A 19,477-nucleotide genomic window follows, 5' to 3' on the forward strand; every position below is an offset into this window, starting at 1 on the left:
TAAAATCAGATGTGAGGATGGCGCGCGCACTTCTGAACCGGTAGGGAAGATAAGTAGATTTCACCCCTGTTCAAACTCCCAGAATTCCCCAGCTAGACATACCTTAAAGTCCCCAAGTTTGGAGACTCCTGAACTAAACCATTGGCAAGTTACCTTTTCATCCATTCAAAACCTTAGCCAAGAACAAAGGACAGTAGCTATATTTAGCATACCTAATCAGCAATTTATAATGCTGTACTGCATTCCAGATTTTTAGCTGTTATTAAAGAAAACTTGGATTTAATGGACTATTCCAGGGAAGAAGTGCCTATTCATCCCAAATGGCCATTAAATTTGAGAAGATGAAATTCAAATCAATCCGCAGAACGGTGTCATGACACAAATTATGCAAAATAGTAATGTGGGTCAGCCTGCTTGATTTGCATCTGGAAGCCATGACGTAAATCAATGTCATTTGCATCATGATGCAATGCTGCAAATTATGCAAAACAGAGCAAATAAGAAATGTAGCTTTTTTATTTTATATATTTGCTGAGCGTCTTGTCTGGACTACTTTAAGTGCCATGAACATGGCTATTAACAGTATTTCAGAGGTGGGGGATGTCTAGACAGAAATTCTGTCCACCATAACTGAAATCTCCTAAATAGGAGTCTGTTAAATTGAGGGTTTGTTACCCTAGAGTCTGATTTCACCTTTCCTTCTGAGGGGCTCATGGTGGTTATCCTCGTAACTATTCTATGAAATTAATTAGGTCAACAGAGAAAGCTGGCTGCAACTTTTAGTCAAGAGATCCATGAACAAGGGAGAACTTGAAGTCAAAATCCCACCAAAAGGAACCCAACACTTTAGCCAGTTCCTTAAGCTGCCATTCAAAATTGGTTTACTTTGAAATAACCGCTGTGAATTCAGTAGGCATTGGAGGTAATTCTCAACTTACAACAGATCATTCAATTGCCCTTCAAAGTTACGACACACTTTTAAAAAGCTACTTACGACCCTTTCTTAAAATAATTGTCACTACCATTCCTGCCTCACGTGATCACATTCTGGGTATTCGACAACCAGCTTCCACTTATGACTGGTTACAGCGTCTGTGGAGAAGCTTAATCATCCAGGTCATGGTTGTTCCAAAGGTGCTTTTTCAAGAGGTAACCGAACTTTCTTGTTTTTCTTTGAAAACATTTCCCTTCTCATCCAAGAAGCTTCTTCAGCTCTGACTGGATTCTAAATCCTTCCATTCCATTCTTCAGTCAGAGCTGAAGAAGCTTCTTGGATGAGAAGGGAAATGTCTTCAAAGAAAAACAAGGAAGTCCAGTCGCGTCTGAAAAAGCACCTTTGGGATTGGTTACAGTGTTCTGCACTCATATGAACATGATGTGCAATGTTTTTTTGCCATTTCCTGGCCAGAAAATGCAAAAACACCATTGGATATGCTGGATTTGTTTAATGACCACATGGTTGACTTATGTGATTCAATTAACAACTTTGGTGAGTTGTTTTAAGACCATCATAAAAACAGTCAAAACTTCAAGCCCGGTCAGATGGTGCTTCAACTTACAACCGCAACAACATACAACCAAAATTCCAGGCTCCACTGTAGTCAGAAGCAGTGGGACTACCTATCCTTCCAAAATGTATGTATGCCACCCTATCAGTAATACACCGCTAACTTTGGTTTTGTAAGCAAATCTGGACTTGTTGTAGTTCATGTCCTTCTTCGGCACCTGGGAAGCAATTCCGCCAAGACTCCTCCTCAAAAGTAGACCCGGAAACTCTGCCCTGCTGAGTGACTTTGAGGGCTGACTCACCTACGCAGCCGACTGTCAAGATTCCGTCTTTGTAGAGTTCCTGGGAGATTCCACCGCCCTCCATAGCTACATCTGTCTGATGCTCCACCAGCACGGTCATACTTCGGTCATCTTCCTCATCTTCCTCAGAGTCATCCAGCAGCAGGCCAGCGCCGGCAGCATCCCGCTCAATCTTCTCCTTCCAGCTACTCAAGTCCACTGTTAAAAAGAGAGGGGAAATTACGATAATAGCAGAAATGGCCAGCTACTTAAGTGTAGTGGAGGTGAAAGTGCTGGATTAAAAACCCAGGAGACAGTGGGTTCGAGTCCTGCCTTGGGCCTGAAGCCAGCTGGTTGGCCGTTGTCCTTGTCTATCACACCAATCCACCTCATAAGGGACCTGCTATGTGCAGTGCCTTTCTTTTATGTACACTGAAAGCATATGCTCCAAGAAAAACTCCTTGTGTATCCAATCACACTTGGCCAATAAAAAATCTAATGTAATGTAATGTAATGTAATCTATTCTATTCTATTCTTGAATTGTGCAAATACTGAGAGAAGGGGAAATAGAAATCTAGAAATAAATAAATGAGAGCCAGATTGTTTTTAAGGTGCTGGCCTAGAAACTAGGAGACTGTAAGTTCTAGTCCTACCTTAGGCGTGAAAGCTGGCTGGGCCAGTCATTCCCTCTCAGCCCAACTTACCTCAAAAGGCTGTTGCTATGAGAAAAATAGGAGGAAGGAAGGAAGTACTGGGTATCTTCCTCACCTTCAGTTGTTTATAAAAATTATAAAGGGGTAAAAAAATTAAATTAAAATGGGCACTTTGCTGCTTAATATGTATGTCAAATTAAATGGAGGCAATCGGAACGCACGTCTGTGACCTTGTTGAAACCATTTTACTCCAAATTTAGTGACAGACTGGGGAATGCTTCTGAGGATATGAGCTAAGCCAAAACTTACTCTTCAGCCAACTGAGCCAAACTGGCTGGGTTTCAAGGAAAAGAAAATGAACCATAATGATGCTGACTTTTAGGAGAATCCCAGGTCAAAACAGGCCAGGCCCAAATGTGAGAGCAGCCATACCTTTGCCAGCTGTGATAGTCTCGCAGGAACTCAGTAGCTGATTGGGCCCCATAGCTGTGCTCCAGCCCTTTCGACGCTTCCGACGTTTTTTAAACACTGCAAGGAGAAAGAAAGGCAGAAGGTTCCAAGGTTGAGATTCGAAGCCAAAACTTTAGATTTGGATTACTGCAATGCTCTCTACATGGGGCTCCCCTTGAAGGGCATCCGGAGGCTACAGTTAGTCCAGAATGCAGCTGCGCGGGTGATAGATGGAGCCCCCCGTGGCTCCCGCATAACACCTATCCTGCGCAGACTGCACTGGCTACCTGTGGCCTTCCGGGTGCGCTTCAAGGTTTTGGTGACCACCTTTAAAGCGCTCCATGGCATAGGGCCGGGTTATTTACGGGACCGCCTACTGCTACCGAATACCTCTCACCGACCTGTGCGCTCTCATAGAGAGGGACTCCTCAGGGTGCCGTCAGCGAGGCAATGTCGTCTGGCGACGCCCAGGGGAAGGGCCTTCTCTGTGGGGGCTCCCACCCTCTGGAACGAACTACCCCCCGGACTTCGTCAGCTTGCGGACCTTCGGACCTTCCGCCGCGGGCTTAAAACACACTTATTTAATTGCGCAGGACTGAGCTAGATTTTAAATTTATGGGTTTTAAATTGGGTTTTATTTCTATATTTTTAATTATTGGGCTTTTAGAATAAGTTTTTTAATTGTTTTTATATTGTATTTATGTGTTTTTAAGTGCCTGTAAACCGCCCTGAGTCCTTCGGGAGATAGGGCGGTATATAAATATGATTAAATAAATAAATAAATAAATAGATAATATCTGTGACATGTGAAGTGGTGGATAGGGGAGGAATCAAGGCCACAAACTACCCAGGGCAGTGGTGATATGTAAAATTTGTTACTACCGGTTCCGTGGGCATAGCTTGGTGGGAGGGGGTTAATGTGACTGGGTGGGTGTGGCCAACTTTTTTTTTTTACTTTTAAAAACATTTTTTCTACAACCTCTTCCGCCGAAGAGGTTGTAGAAAAAATACTTTTAAAAGCCTCTGACAATCTCAGCTGAGTTGCCTGATCGTCAGAGGCTTTTCTTTTCTTTTAAAAGCATTTTTTTTTGTCTTTAAAAGAAAAAAAGCCTCTGATGATCAGGCAATTCATCTGGGATCGTCAAAGACTTTTAAATGCTTTTAAAAGCCTCTGACGATCCCAGCTGAGCCACGCGATCATCAAAGGTTGTTTTTTTTTTTAACTTTTTAAAGCATTTTTTCGGCCGAAGGAAAAAATGCTTTTAAAAGTAAAAAAAACCCAACAACCTCTGATCGCGTGGCTCAGCTAGGCATGTGGTGGGGGCAGGGATTTTTGCTACCGGTTCTCCGAACCACCCGCCACCATAGCTACCGGATCGGGCGATCCAGTCCGAACCAGGAGCAATTCACCCCAACCCAGGGTTCCTGGGAGTTTGTGATGGTGGTGGGGGCATATAAGTGTAACAACCTATTAATTGCCCTCTGTCAGAAATGGTGTAAGGTCTCCTGCTTCGTGGGCGGCTGGATAAGATGACCTACAAGGTCCCTTCCAACTCTGTTAAACTGTTAAAACGATCTTGATGTTGTTTACATTGTTTGCTGCCCAGTTATTTTGAATACTGGCCAGAACGTAGAGAGGTCCAAAATATCCCAACAAACCCAGTTGCTTTTCCCCTGCATCAATGTTTAAACATCTTGACAATGTCAGGACATAGCACTTCCCTGACCCGGACTGGTCAAAGAGAGAAACTAGAGAGAAAATCTCGAGATGCGGTTAAAGAAATATTCCAGAAAAAGTAGAAGGCAAACGACTTCAATGTACAGGGAGTCCTTGATTTATAAGCATAATTGAGCCTGGAATTATGGTCATTAAGTCATGCCAATTGTAAAGGGAGTCACCATGTCATTAGGCCCAATTTTATAACTTTTTTTCTTCTTTTTTTTTCAATTAAGCAAACATGATAGTCGATAAGCAAACCTGTTGAACTTAATGGGCACTTTTTGCCAAAAACAGGAAGTAAATGCTGATTTCTGACCCAAAAAAATTCATCACAAATCACAGTAATGTGACTGTGGAATGCTGTAAACAGCCACAAATGGGAGCCAACTGACAACTGTCCAAAATGCAATCATGTGCCTGCTGGGGGATGGGGGGGGGGGTAGGGCAGCTGTCTACACTTTGAAATTGAGTCATAAGTAACTCTGAGGTGTTTTCTTTATAACTTATAGCAGTCGCTAAGCAATCTGTCATTAGTTGAGGACTACCTGTATGATTGCAAAGAAGGCATCCTGAACATTTCATGTGGGTATCAGGAGTCATTTCGACCCGAGGGAATTCATTGTTCCAGAGACGAAACTAACAAAACACCTCAGATTTGGCCAATGGCCCAAGGACCTTTTCTACACACTTTGGCCTACAATCTTCCTCTTATAATAAAAAGAAAAAAAAAGAAACCATTACAGCTAGTCCTCGACTTATGACCACAATTGAGCCCCAAATTTCTGTTGTTAAGTGAATTTTGCCCCATTTTACGACATTTCTTGCCGCCATTGTTAAGCAAGTCACTGCGGTTGATAGGTTCGTAGCACGGTTGTTAAGTGAATCTGGCTTCCCCATCGATTTTGTTTGTCAAAAAATCGCAAGAGGGGATCACACGACCTCGGGAAACGGCAACGGTCGTAAGTATGAAGCAGTTGCCAAGCATCTGAAATTTGATCACACGATCATGGGGATGCTACAAAGGTTGTAAGTGTGGAAAATGGTCATAAGTCACCTTTTTCAGTGGTGTTGTAACTTTGAACGGTCACTAAATGAACTGTTGTAAATCGAGGACTACCTATATAATTCTGCTATTTCTCTCATAGCATACAGTGCTATGCTAAGCCTATGACAGCTCAACCAATGCTGAACTACACTGAACAATAACATCCCCTAGTAGCCATGAAAATGTATGAATATATTTCAGAAAATACCTGCACTGGGATCTTGGTCTTGCTGTGGGTAAGAAGTGAAACAGATCACGTGGATCTCAGGGAACCGACTCTTGAAATAATACTTCCAGGCCACCACCAGGGCTGGTGGGGCCAGATCAATCTTATTCAGTACCAAGATGAGGTTTTTCTTCATCTGCTTGGTGACAAACTCATAGAGGGCCGGGGAGAAGTTGATGACCTGAACAAGAAAGGTTTGAAAAAAAAGGGAAAAGATATAATGGGGAGATTTAGAAAAACAGGCCATCATCCCGATTTCAGTTTTCTAGAAAGGATTTTTTTTTTGTTTGGTCTTTTAATGACTCTATAATCCCTTACATCGGGGTGGAGTTGGGGCAACTGAAAGGAGCTGAGTGTTTACTGGCCGGATGCCCTTCCTGTCACCAATGCAGAGTTCACAACCTCCTGATCGTGAGGCGAGAACTCTAGGCCACTGCACCACTCAATTTTCTAGAAAGGACGGTTTGCTTAATTTGCTATTGACAGGAAATGGAAGATGGATTTAAAGAAATATAGTCTCATCTCTGTTGGCGTTTATTTCTTTCCAAACAATGAATACAGGTAGTCCTCGACTTACAACAGTTCATTTCGTGACCGTTCGAAGTTACAACATCACTGGAAAAAGCCACTTACGACCGTTTTTAACACTTACAACCGTTGCACCATTCCCCCATGGCCGTGTGATCAAAATCTGGATGCTTGGCAACTGACCCATATTTATGATGGTTGCAGTGACCCAGGATCATATGATCTCTTTTTGTGACCTTCTGACAAGCCAATAGGGGGAAGCCAGATTCACTCAACGACTGTGCTACTAAATTAACAGCTGCAGTGATCCACTTAACAACGGTGACAAGAAAGGTTGTAAAAAGGGGGCAAAATTCACTTAACTATCTCACTTAAGCAATGTGGATTTTGGGCTCAAGTGTGGTTTGTAAGTCGAGAATTACCTGTACGGGACAGCTAAACTAGATGTTGCGGTATGCCTTTCCCCCTTTCTAAAGGTGTGAAGGGGACAATGCCCTGGGATCTGCATGCATCTGCATTCGGTTCTCTAGGCACAGCCTGGACTTATGGAAAATTAGAATCCCGTATGTGGGATGCAGTGGCTCAGTGGCTAAAACGCTGAGCTTGTCAATCTAAAGGTCGGCAGTTCAGTGGTTTGAATCTCTAGTGCTGCATAACGGGCGCCCATTACTTGTCCCAGCTTCTGCCAGCCTTGGAGTTTGAAAGCATGCAAAAAATGCAAATGGAAAAATAAGGACCACCTTTGGTGGGAAGGTAACAGCGTTCCGTGCGCCTTTGGCGTTTAGTCATGCCGGCCACATGACCACGGAGACGCCTTCGGACAGTGCTGGCTCTTCGGCTTTGAAATAAAGATGAGCACCAACCCCTAGAGTTGGGAACCACTAGCACGTATGTGCAAGGAGAACCTTTACCTTTACCTTTTTTATGTTAACATGAACACAAATGTGGCTCTTTAGATGTAGTTAGTATTTTAAATCTATGCTTCTATAAAACAGTGCCTGGAAACAATGGTTTCATTTTTCTTTTGGCCTCAAACAATTAGCCTTTATTATTTTTACAAATGATTCAAGGTAGTGAACATATCCAACATACCCTCCTCCTCCTATTTTCCCCAGAACAACCATCCTATGAAGCTGAAAGAGAGTGACTGGCCCAAGGTCACCAGCCGGCTTTCATGGCAAATATGGGACTTGAATTTATGGTCTCCCACTTTCTAGTCTTGTGCCTCAACCATTGACCAGACTGGCTCCCTTCCTTAACCATTTGTCGTCTTTGTTGAGACTGATTAACGTTGCCATCCAGCAACATTTCTAAGGACAAAGATCAACCTCCCTGGCTTTAATTTCAGCTAGACAAACCGTGACTCATTGGGGCATCAGGTCATCCTTTTTTAGATATTTCCTTTCCAGATACGTCAATGCTTTCAACCGTGGCAGAGCTTCTAATGTACTAGAAAGGTTCTAAAAAATTCAGAGAGACATGGATTCAAGGCAGAGATGTCTGCTGGCTGAGGGATTCTGGGAGTTGAAGTCCACCAGGCTTAAAGTTGCCAAGGTTGGAGACCCCTGCTCTGTAACACCTGCTGAGCAATTCTGGGTGAGTCCAAATCCACACACACACAAAAAAAAAACCTGCAACAGTCATCAACAGGATTCTCACCGGATGTCGGATGTCTGTAATAAGCAACACGATGTCTGACATCTCCAGGACCCGCCATAGCTGCCTCCACGTCTAGAAAAGAAATTAGAACATTTAAAAAAAAAAAAAGGGTAAATTCTGTAGAATTTATCTTCTCCCAATGAGTCAGACACAACACCCCTGACCAGACTTCGTGTTACTAACGGAAGAGGACATTCGTAGCTTAGGGCTTAACTGCTCTCTGAACTTCTGTTGTTTTCCTGAAAATGTTTCATTACCCAAACTAGGTAACAGTGTTAGGACTTCCCCAATCAAAGAACTGCCAACTCAGACAATCAATAGAATAGAATAGAATTTTATTGGCCAAGTGTGATTGGACACACAAGGAATTTGTCTTGGTGCATATGCTCTGAGTGTACGTAAAAGAAAAGATACGTTCATCAAGGTACAACATTTACAACACAATTGATGATCAATATATCAATATAAATCATAAGGATTGCCAGCAACAAGTTATAGTCATACAGTCATAAGTGGAAAGAGATTGGTGATGGGAACTATGAAACGATTAATAGTAGTGCAGATTCAGTAAATAGTCTGACAGTGTTGAGGGAGTTATTTGTTTAGCAGAGTGATGGCCTTCGGGAAAAAACTGTTCTTGTGTCTAGTTGTTCTGGTGTGCAGTGCTCTATAGCATTGTTTTGAGGGTAGGAGTACATACATACATACAACAGTAAACAACAGCCTAATCAAGGAACTACTAAGAACACTACTAATTTTCCTGATCGCTTATTTCTACCTTATGACTATGATTAAGTGTTGTACCTTATGGTTCTTGATGAACAAATCTTTTCTTTTATGTACACTGAGAGCGTATGCACAAAGACAAATTCCTTGTGTGTCCAATCACACTTGGCCAATAAAAAATTCTATTCTATTTCTATTCTAACACTCCCACCAAGCCTGTCAGTATGTATATAAACAGGGAGCAAACCTTAACCCCCTTTCTAAATTGATGATGTTACCCAGTCGCATAATGAAACCTCTGCAAGAAAGCAATTAAGCTCAGAGAGCAGCAAGGACCCCACAGATTTTTGCGCCCCTTTCAACTTTCTTTTCTTGGAGCCGAATAATTAGTATTACCCAATTAATCCTAGTCTTCAGACAGTACAGGGTTTCTTCGAAGAATCTACAAATACCAGAATAGACATCCCCAAACTGATGCCTCTCCTCCAAATGCATGGACTATCAAGACTTGATGGGACAGTCTGTGACAACTGCAAGTTAAGGGAACTGAATCCAGTGTCCCAGGTTCGTGAAGGGGCAGAATCAGCCCAGGGATACCGAATAATTTGGCGTGTGTGACATGTTGTTGTTGTTGTTGTTGTTGTTGTCGAATAATTTGGCGTGTGTGACATGTTGTTGTTGTTGTTGTTGTTGTCGAATAATTTGGCGTGTGTGACATGTTGTTGTTGTTGTTGTTGTTGTTGTTGTTGTTATTATTATTATTATTATTATTATTATTATTATTATTATTATTATTATTAATTGAATTTCTAGACCGCCCTTCTCCCGAAGGAGTCAGGGCAGTGTACAGCCAGGCTAAAAAACATACACAATATACAATTTAAAAACTAAATTAAGAAACTTATTACACAATTGGCCGAAAAATGAAAATATTAAAATCTAAAAACCCCAATTTAAAACATAAATAGAATTTAAAATTTAAAAACTAAACCGTTAAAAAAATTAAGCTAGCCCCGCGCGAGGAAACAGATACGTTTTCCATTCGCGGCGAAAGGTCCGAAGGTCAGGTATTTGGCGTAAGCCAGGGGGAAGTTCATTCCAAAGAGTAGGAGCCCCCACAGAGAAGGATCTTCCCCTGAGGGCCGCCAGCCGACCTTGTTTGGCGGACGGCACCCTGAGAAGTCCCTCTCTGTGAGAGCGTACGGGACGGTGGGAGGCATGAGGTAACAGCAGGCGGTCCCGTAAGTACCTGTAATGTATGCATTGTACCAGCTTTTTGTTAATATGTCTTAACACTTGCGCTTATCTATGAAAAAAAGCCTACATCCAAATATCCAAGGGCCGGGATGGTGAACCTATGGCACGCGTGCCACTGGTGGCACACAGTGCCCTCTCTGTGGGCACGCGAGCCGTCACCCCAGCTTAGCTCCTCCATGCATGCGCGCGTGCCTCCCGCCGACCAGCTGGTCTTTGGATCTCTGCTGCGCATGCAGGGGGACACACATGCAGGGGAGCGCACGCACATGCACAGGGGTGGGGTGCATGCAGGGGTTGCGCGCATGCTGGTGCGCACACAATTGCATTTTGGTGGTTTGGGCACGCACACACGCTTTGGACACTTGGTCCAGAAAAGGTTAGCCATCACTGTCCAAACATGCAAAGGCCATGAGATTTTCCATTTTGCTATATTGTAGCTTCTTGTACAGAAACTGAAAAATATATCCCACAGAACAGCGGTCACCAACTGGTGATCTGTGGACCACTGGTGGTCCATGAGAAAATTTTGACAGTCCGCAGAAAACTGATTTGCATTTTTTATGTTGCACTAAATCAGGGGTCCACAAACTATGGTCCCTGGGACAGATATGTGCAATGAATGTTTGTGTTGCTGCAGAGTCTCCCCCTTTGTCTTTTTGTGTGGGTTGGAGGGGGACAGAAATCCCAATTTGGGGTCTGCTTCAGGCTTTGGGTGAAGGCTGGAGGGAAGTGCCGCTGGTGGCGAAGAGCCGGAGGGCCTTGTTCCAGTGGGACTGTATCATGGCCTGGAACTGGGACAGGTTGCTGGGTAGGTTGAATGCCACCACGTGTTTACTGGACCCGTGCCCCTCCTGGCTGGTGCTGGCCACTCGGGAGGTGACACGAGGCTGGCTCCAGGCGATTACGATCGCTTCTTTGGTGGAGGGTATCTTCCCGGCCGCCTTGAAAGAGGCGGTGGTGAGGCCCCTCCTTAAGAAGCCTTCCCTGGACCCGGCTGTTTTAGGTAATTATCGTCCGGTCTCCAACCTTCGCTTCGCGGCGAAGGTTGTAGAGAGTATGGTGGCATATCAGCTTCCCTTGCACCTGGATGAAACTGTCTATCTAGACCCGTTCCAGTCCGGTTTCCGACCCGGTTACAGCACGGAGACGGCTTTGGTCGCGTTGGTAGATGATCTCTGGAGGGCCAGGGATAGGGGTTGTTCCTCTGCCCTGGTCCTATTAGACCTCTCAGCGGCTTTCGATACCATCGACCATGGTATCCTGCTGCGCGGTTGGGGGATTGGGAGTGGGAGGCACCGTTTATCGGTGGTTCTCCTCCTATCTCTCCGACCGTCGCAGTCGGTGTTGACAGGGGCAGAGGTCGCCCCGAGGCGCCTCACTTGTGGGGTGCCGCAGGGTCGATCCTCTCGCCTTCTGTTTAACATCTACATGAAACCGCTGGGTGAGATCATCAGTGGTTTCAGTGTGAAGTATCAGCTGTATGCGGATGATACTCAGCTGTACTTTTCTACACCAAACCACCCCAACGAAGCTATCAAAGTGCTGTCCCGGTGTCTGGAGGCCGTACGGGTCTGGATGGGGAGAAACAGGCTCAAGCTCAATCCCTCCAAGACAGAGTGGCTGTGGATGCCGGCATCCCGGTACAGTCAGCTAAATCCGCGGCTGACCATCGGCGGCGAGTCATTGGCCCCGATGGAGAGGGTCCGCAACTTAGGCGTCCTCCTGGATGAACGGCTGTCTCTAGAAGAGCATTTGACGGCCGTCTCCAGGAGAGCGTTCTACCAGGTTCGCCTGGTACGCCAGTTGCGCCCCTTTCTGGACCGGGATGCCCTATCCACGGTTACTCACGCACTCGTGACGTCTCGCCTGGATTACTGCAATGCTCTCTACATGGGGCTCCCCTTGAGGGGCATCCGGAGGCTACAGTTAGTCCAGAATGCAGCTGCGCGGGTGATAGATGGAGCCCCTCGTGGCTCCCATATGACACCTATCCTGCGCAGACTGCACTGGCTTCCTGTGGCCTTCCGGGTGCGCTTCAAGGTTTTGGTGACCACCTTTAAAGCGCTCCATGGCATTGGGCCGGGTTATTTACGGGACCGCCTACTGCGACCGAATACCTCCCACCGTCCCGTGCGCTCTCAGGGTGCCGTCAGCGAGGCAATGTCGTCTGGCGACGCCCAGGGGAAGGTCCTTCTCTGTGGGGCTCCCACCTCTAGAACGATCTACCCCGGACTTCGTCAGCTTTCGGACCTTCGGACCTTCCGCCGCGGGCTTAAAACATACTTATTTAATTGTGCAGGACTGAGCTAGATTTTAAATTTTGGGTTTTAAATTGGGTTTTATTTCTATTTTTAATTGGACGGGCTTTAGAATAAGTTTTTTAAATGTTTTATATTGTATTTATATTCTATTTATCTGTTTTTAGTGCCTGTAAACCGCCCTGAGTCCCTTGGGAGATAGGGCGGTATATAAATATGATTAAATAAAATAAATAAATAAATAAATAAATAAATAAACTGGCTGACCATCTCAGCCCGCTGAGCCTCCAGGCGCCAGTACCTGGCCTTGCACTCCCGCAGGTCTTCCCTCTGCTTGGAAAGTCTATGCTCCTAGTCCTCAGTGAGGTGCTTCTGCTGAGCGTCCTTCTCAGTCAGATCCAATTTGAACTGAGCTGTTTTGCCAATTCTTTCTCATGGTGGCTGCTTAGCTCCAACAACTGCTTCCTGTTGGGCCCCTAAGGAGCCTGGGTGGGCAGGAGGAGTGGGTGGGAGGGGTGAGTAGAGACTGGCAAGGCACCCCTCGGCGTGAGTGACATCGAGCTGGCTACGCCCACCCAGTCACATGACCACGTAGCCACACCCACCTAGCCAGTTATCAGACAAATTATATTAGTGGTCCGCGGAATCAAATATTATGAATTTAATGGTCCCTGAGGTCCGAAAGGTTGGGGACTACTACTACAGAACATATTCTACAGATACAGAAGAAAAATGAATGGATTTCACTAACAGGATGGAATACTTATCTATTTGTTTCTAAATCACCACCCCAGTACTTCCCACGCACCCCGAAATAGTGAGAGATGCAGCAAATAGTGTTGATATAAACTAAATGTAGTTACATTTTTCCCCTATTCTATTCTGCTCTGTCTTTAATTCCTGGTTACCGCTTTGTTCTGTTTCTGTGTTTTGGGTGTCACTGTTTTCCCAAGAATGTGCATGCAGTTAGCTAAATAAAGCAGTTAGACTTAGAGTAATTTTATAGTCACTTTGAATGTACACTAATCGGCATACATTAAAATGAGATTTTATTGCATACAGCTCTCAAAGGGTCACCACCTTCAATATACACTACATAAACATGACAAAATAAATAAGTAAATACAAAATTATGCACATTCCCACATATATTATATGACACAGAGAAACAACATAGTTTAGTCCAGATGTATGCATGTACATGGCGAGAAAAATGAATCTTTTGAGTTTACCAGATGGATGGCATAGGGAACAAAGCTATTATAGAATCTGGTAGTCGTGCTAGAAATACTTTGAAACCTCCTTCCGGAGGGGAGCAACAGAAACAGACCGTAAAATGGCTGTGTGGGGTCTCTAACAGTGCTTCGAGCTCTAAGCACATAGTGCTTATAAGCAGCATCCTGAATGACTGGAAGCGAGATTTCTATAATCTTCTCGGCTGTCCTTACCACTCTCTGTATGGACTTTCTATCTGAGGCACTGCTGCCACCAAACCCCAAAGTGTTGCTTTTTGTTAAAACTGCTCTCAATCGTGCCTCGTAAAAAGCAGCCAGGACAGAAGGAGAAAGATGCGCTCTCCTCATCCAACGCAGGAAATGCAGATGCTGGTTTGCATGCTTCACTAAGTATGACGTGTGGAGAGACCAATTCAGATTGTTAGTTATCTGCATCCCCCAGATACTTATTACTGTTGACCACCTCTACGGCTGCATCCTTGATCCTGAGTGGAGTATGACCATGCCGGCTCTGTCTAAAATCTAATTATGTATCCTATACATAAGAAGACATTATACAGCTTTCACACAGTCCAGATTCAATGCTCCCCCAAAATAGAAAAGGGAAGAGCATTTTTCAACCCAGGCAGTGCTCTGTGTCCTGCCAAAGGACACGGAGCACCTAAGGAGCCTCTTGGGCTTTGCCATGATACCATGTCATCACTGGCAGGTGGACAGCTGAAATACAGGTAGTCCTTGACTTAAGACCGGTCACTTAGCAACCATTCAAAATTACAACGGACTCACACACACTCACACACACACACACACACACCCCCACACACCCAAAAAAGATATTTACAACTCAGATTTGAAATCCTGTTGGCTGCCCCATGTTCCCCCTGACCCAATTACAAGATGGCATTTTAGGCACTTAGCAACTGGCCTGCATTTAGGGCTGTTTGCAGCATCCCACAGTTACGTAATTATGATTTACACTGATTTTTACCAGAACCTGGCATATATTTCCAGTTTCCAGCAAAAAGCGCCCATTGTGGCCAATGGGTTCACTTAAGAAGCCATTGTGGCACAGTGGTTAGAATGCAGTATTGCAGGTTAACTCTGCCCATTGCCATGAGTTCGATCTTTTATTTTTATTTATTATTTATTTATTTATTGCATTTGTATACCGCCCTTCTCCCGAAGGACTCAGGGCGGTTAACAGCCAATTTAAAAGATACAATAAATATACAATAAAAACAAAACTAAAATTTATATAAATAGTGGCCAAAATTAAAAAACTAAGTAATATAAAAACTAAAACCCCATTTAACATTACTTAATCAGGCTAGCTTGACTGGCTCAAGGTTGACTCAGCCTTCCATCTTTCCGAGGTCGGTAAAATGAGGACCCAGATTGTTGGGGGCAATATGTTGATTCTGTAAACTGCTTAGAGAGGGCTGTTAAAGCACTAAGGAGCAGCGTATAACTCAAAGGGCTATTGCTATTGCTATTAATGACGGCGCCATTCACTTAACTGCGGCATTCACCTAACACTGTAACATTCATTTAACAACCATCATGTTCACTCTCAACAACCTCTGCAAAAAATGTCAGAAAATTGGGTTGGTCACGAGGGTGGCCTCAACTTATGACTGGGGTTTTTTATTTTTTGTTTTAGCTTATGGCACGTGTTAGCCAGGGATCACCAAGATGGCTGGCTGCCTCTGTGAAAGGTTTTTTTCGGACGGTGTTATCTTTACCCGCAGGATACCTGAATGCCAGTAGGCATTCAGAGGAGGCTCCTTTCTTGTCCCTACGTGATTTATTCCCTCACGAGAATCGAGCCGCCAACCTCAGTGGTGTGCAGGCCCAGCAGCCTACCACGTGAGCAACCATGGCCCCCTACTTATGACTATTATAATGTGTGACAGAAATTCCAGGGTCCGTTATAATTATTTAGTCAAGGAGTACCTGTACTCAGTCTTGCCTTGCATTCTGAGGTTTAAGGAATGTGTGTGTGTATGTGTATATATATTCGTAAGTTTTCACGGGTATAGGTATGTAGGTCTTGGCGTATTCGGATCTTTTCCCATGTAAGGTTGAGAGTATCTTGGCGACGTTTCGACGAGGTCTCACTTGTCATCTTCAGGCTGGTGCTTACAGCTTTGTGCTTTGCTCGCACAAGCATGAAGCCGTAAGCACTAGCCTGAAGATGACGAGTGAGACCTCATTGAAACGTTGCCAAGATACTCTCACCCTTACACAGGAAAAGACCCACATACACCAAGACTTACATACTTACATACATACATACATACATACATACATACACACACACCGTGTTTCCCCAAATATAGGACCCTGTCTTATATTTTTTGAACCCTGAAAAAAGCGTGTGGCCTTATTTTCGGGGACGTCTTATTATTTTAGGGCGCGTGGAGCAAGACGGGGCTCCTCTTGCCATCTTACCTGATTTCCAGCTCTGTCTCCCTAACCAGAGGAAATGGCAGGGACTGGCTGCGCATGCGGTTAAATATTTTCGGGGAGGGCTTATTTGGGAAGGGGGCTTATTTTCGGGGGAGCGGGTTATGTCAACGCATGTGCTCAAAAGCCCAATTGGGCTTATTATCAGGAGATGTCTTATTTTTGGGGAAACACGGTATTATACAGGGGCCTTAAATCTTTTGGAGGGTCAAGGCATTCATTTCCTTCCCCAAAGGAGAAATCTGGTCTCAAATGCATTATGGGGGCTTCAACTGGGCTGCCCGGGGGGCGATGCAGCTTAGACCTTCCAAGGGCTTACCTCCAGATTGTGCTCAAAGTAACTCAACTGGTTGGGCTGGAATGTACTATAGATATTCTCAAGATATTCCCGGAAGCACTTCTCCTCTCGGGCCAACAACTGATCCTTGCTCATTTGGTAATTCCAAGGGGGACGCTTAGGAAAATCTAGTACTATTGGAAAAAGAAAAACACAAGAAGCATCAGGAAAACCTGCGAGCATCACGAAGGAAGTGAGAATAAAGTCCTAAGAGGTTACAAATATTGTGAATCGAGAAATGCACACAACCTCTTGTGCTCTTTCCTTCTCTAAGAATGCATCTGAAAATCAGGCAATGCAAGTCAAGTTAGAGAAGGAAGAGAAATGTCTTGACAGCAGTTCTGTGGTTGCTACAGTAACGGCATTAAATTAATATTGATTTGAGAAGCAAGGAGGGACCTTATCACAAGAAGGATGACACCAGTGGTCCTCGACTTACAACGATTCATTTAGTGACTATTTGAAGTTACACAATGGCACTGAAAAAGGTTATTTGTGACTGTTTTTCACGCTTACGACTGCTACAGCATCCTCAGGGTCACTTGATCAAAAATCAGACACTTGGCAACTGGCTGGTATTTATGACGGTTGCAGTGTCCCAAGCAAAGTCAATGGGGAAGCCGGATTCACTTTACAACCACGTTACTAACTTAAACTATTGCGGCGATTCACTTAAACAGCCGTGACCAGAAAGGTCGTAAAACGGAGCAAAACTCACTTAACCACCGTCTCGCTTAGCAACAGAAATTTGGGGCAGAGTTGTGGTCATAAGTCAAGGACTACCTGTATTAAGAATGGAAAAATTATAAAAGACTCTTAACTTGGCCTCAGCGCAATTGGGCAAAAACAGATCTGGGTATCCAAACCAGCCGTCCCCAACTTCATGGGGGGAGCCTTCAGATACCTTGAGTGTCAGGGTTCCAAGTTAACACCCCCAATGAAATCAAACTCCAAGGCTTGAAGTTCCTTAAAGCTAACTTTTATTAGAGACGTCATATTGGCACATCTGGGAAAACCCGAATCTGAGTGTTTCCAGGTTTTCCCCACCCACGAGAAAGTTCAAGTCCTTGCCCCTCACCCACATGTCCATCACACGAACCAATCAGGTACCCTCCGGAACAGAAGATACCTCCTCATTCTTCTCAGCCCAGCTGCAGGGCACAACGGCCTTGACTTTCTAAAAGAATTCTATTTTGACTACCTATCTTCTTCCCTCTATACAATCCCCCATTTTTCCCACAGCAGAATTTGTGGCAGGCCTGATGGCACAAAAGTAGAAAGATGGTTTCCAGGTCTGACATTGGGATTTTTGAACTCCCAATTTTTTTTTTTTTCAGCCAGCAGGCCATTTGTTGGAAAAAACCCAGGAAGAAGATTGATGCTACGTTTAGAAACAGATGGAGGAGCAGATCGTTCGTGCTGAACCTTCAGACTCGTTCATGCATTTCAGGTAATTAAAAGCTCCTCATCGTAAATGGATCTCCTGCCTGAAGCAAGACCTCTAGAGACCAGGAAAGGAGTCTGTTAAGAACAAGAAATGGCAGGGGGAAGGCAGGGGGCCGAGAGAGGGAAGCCCTTCAGACTCACCCACCCTCCAAGAAGCTTTTTCTTGATCATCTTCACCAGAGGTGGGTTCCAGCAGGTTCTGACCTGTTCTGGAGAACCGGTAACGGAAATTTTGAGTAGTTCGCAGAACCGGTAGTAAAAATTCTGACTGGCCCAGCCCCCATCTATTCTCTGCCTCCAGAGTCCCAGCTGATTGGGAGGAAATGAGGATTTTGCAGTAACCTTCCCTTGGAGTGGGGACAGAATGGAGATTTTACAGTATCCTTCCCCTGCCATGCCCACCAAGCCCCACCCACAGAACCGGTAGTAAAAAAATTTGAAACTCACCACTGATCTTCACCTACCTGAGCCAGTCTTGTAAACATCTTCTATGTCCACCTCTGTTTCCTTTTCTGACACCGGTTCCAAGATTTTCTCCCGGGCAATCTTTTTCCTCCGCTCCACTTCCTCTCTGCTTTCCCGCTCAAAGTGCAGCCGGTATCTAATCAGTAGAGAAAATAATAATAATGACTTAGTGGGGGGGGGGTGTCATTTGGGGGGCGGGATGAGCCTGGAGGGAACTTCCATTATAACTGAGAACTAGGAAACACTGCTTAGCTCAGGATTACAAGGAGCCGCACAATCCCTTGGGCATAACATTGGGCATGCTGATGCTTGAAGGAAGGGCCACATTTGAACTGGACTATTAGACACCAATAACAATAAGAGGTTCAGCCTTATTAATTATGAATTTACCATACTTTTTGGAGTATAAGACACACTCCCTTGCCCCAAAAGAGGGTTGTGCAACTTATACATCGAATACAGCCATTTCTGGCCTCCCGAAACCCAACTCTGCGCATCCCGTTTTTGCAAAAAACGGGATGCGCTCAGGGGTTGGGAGGGCAAAAACGGGCCCTTTTTCACAAAAATGGGACACACAGACGGTTTGGGAGGCCTGCAGAGTGCTCCTGGGGGCCAGGGAGGGCAAAAACTTTTTTCTTCTTCTTTACCTCTTCAAAATCTTGGTGCATCTTATACTCCGGTGCGTCTTATAGTCCAAAAAACACGAGTGTACTCTTGAAACCAGTTGTCTATGGAGATTCTCAGTCATCCAGGTCATGGTTGTCCCAAAGGTAAAAAGCACAGCTGGTCATTTGCTTTCTTTTAGCAAGTCATTAAGGTCACCTGGAGGTTCATCTGGGTAGTGCAAATAAGTGTGAGTTTTCTTGGAACTGCTGAAAGGACTGTGTTGTAGACTGGAGATAGATGACCTCCCCCCACTCTGTTGCTGACAGCAAAGTCCACACTTTGGACAGAGAGGGACGCTGGTTTGAAAGAGGGGTGAAAGAAGCCATCTATGTCAAAATTGAACAGCCTTCTCTCAACAGAGGGGGAGGGATATGACATCATCTATCTCCAGTCTACAACACAGTCCTTTCAACAGTTCCAAGGCTTCACACCGATTTGCACAACTCAGGCGATCCTGACCACACAGATAACCCCCAGGTGGCCTTAACGACTTGCTAAAAGAAAGCAAATGACCAGCTGTCCACAAGGAGTATAAACACAGCTGGTCATTT

General features: G+C 44.7%; 1 protein-coding gene across 2 annotated transcripts in view; it reads right to left on the reverse strand.

The window, feature by feature from the left end:
• GNL1 (G protein nucleolar 1 (putative)) overlaps positions 1 to 19,477 on the reverse strand; it is a 43,958-nt gene that overhangs the window by 12,797 nt on the left and 11,684 nt on the right. Inside the window, exons 3-8 of one of the 2 annotated variants that reach the window (XM_058168241.1) lie at positions 18,260 to 18,396; positions 16,332 to 16,483; positions 8,071 to 8,142; positions 5,866 to 6,064; positions 2,875 to 2,970; positions 1,810 to 2,007 (exon numbers count right to left, since the gene is read on the reverse strand). In XM_058168241.1, coding sequence (XP_058024224.1) covers positions 1,810 to 2,007; positions 2,875 to 2,970; positions 5,866 to 6,064; positions 8,071 to 8,142; positions 16,332 to 16,483; positions 18,260 to 18,396 — 854 coding nt within the window. The remainder of the gene's footprint in view (positions 1 to 1,809; positions 2,008 to 2,874; positions 2,971 to 5,865; positions 6,065 to 8,070; positions 8,143 to 16,331; positions 16,484 to 18,259; positions 18,397 to 19,477) is intronic. The other variant, XM_058168242.1, reaches the window with a different exon arrangement.

Source organism: Ahaetulla prasina, chromosome 2, assembly GCF_028640845.1.
Source record: "Ahaetulla prasina isolate Xishuangbanna chromosome 2, ASM2864084v1, whole genome shotgun sequence".
In the NCBI taxonomy this organism is placed as follows: Eukaryota; Metazoa; Chordata; class Lepidosauria; order Squamata; family Colubridae; genus Ahaetulla; species Ahaetulla prasina.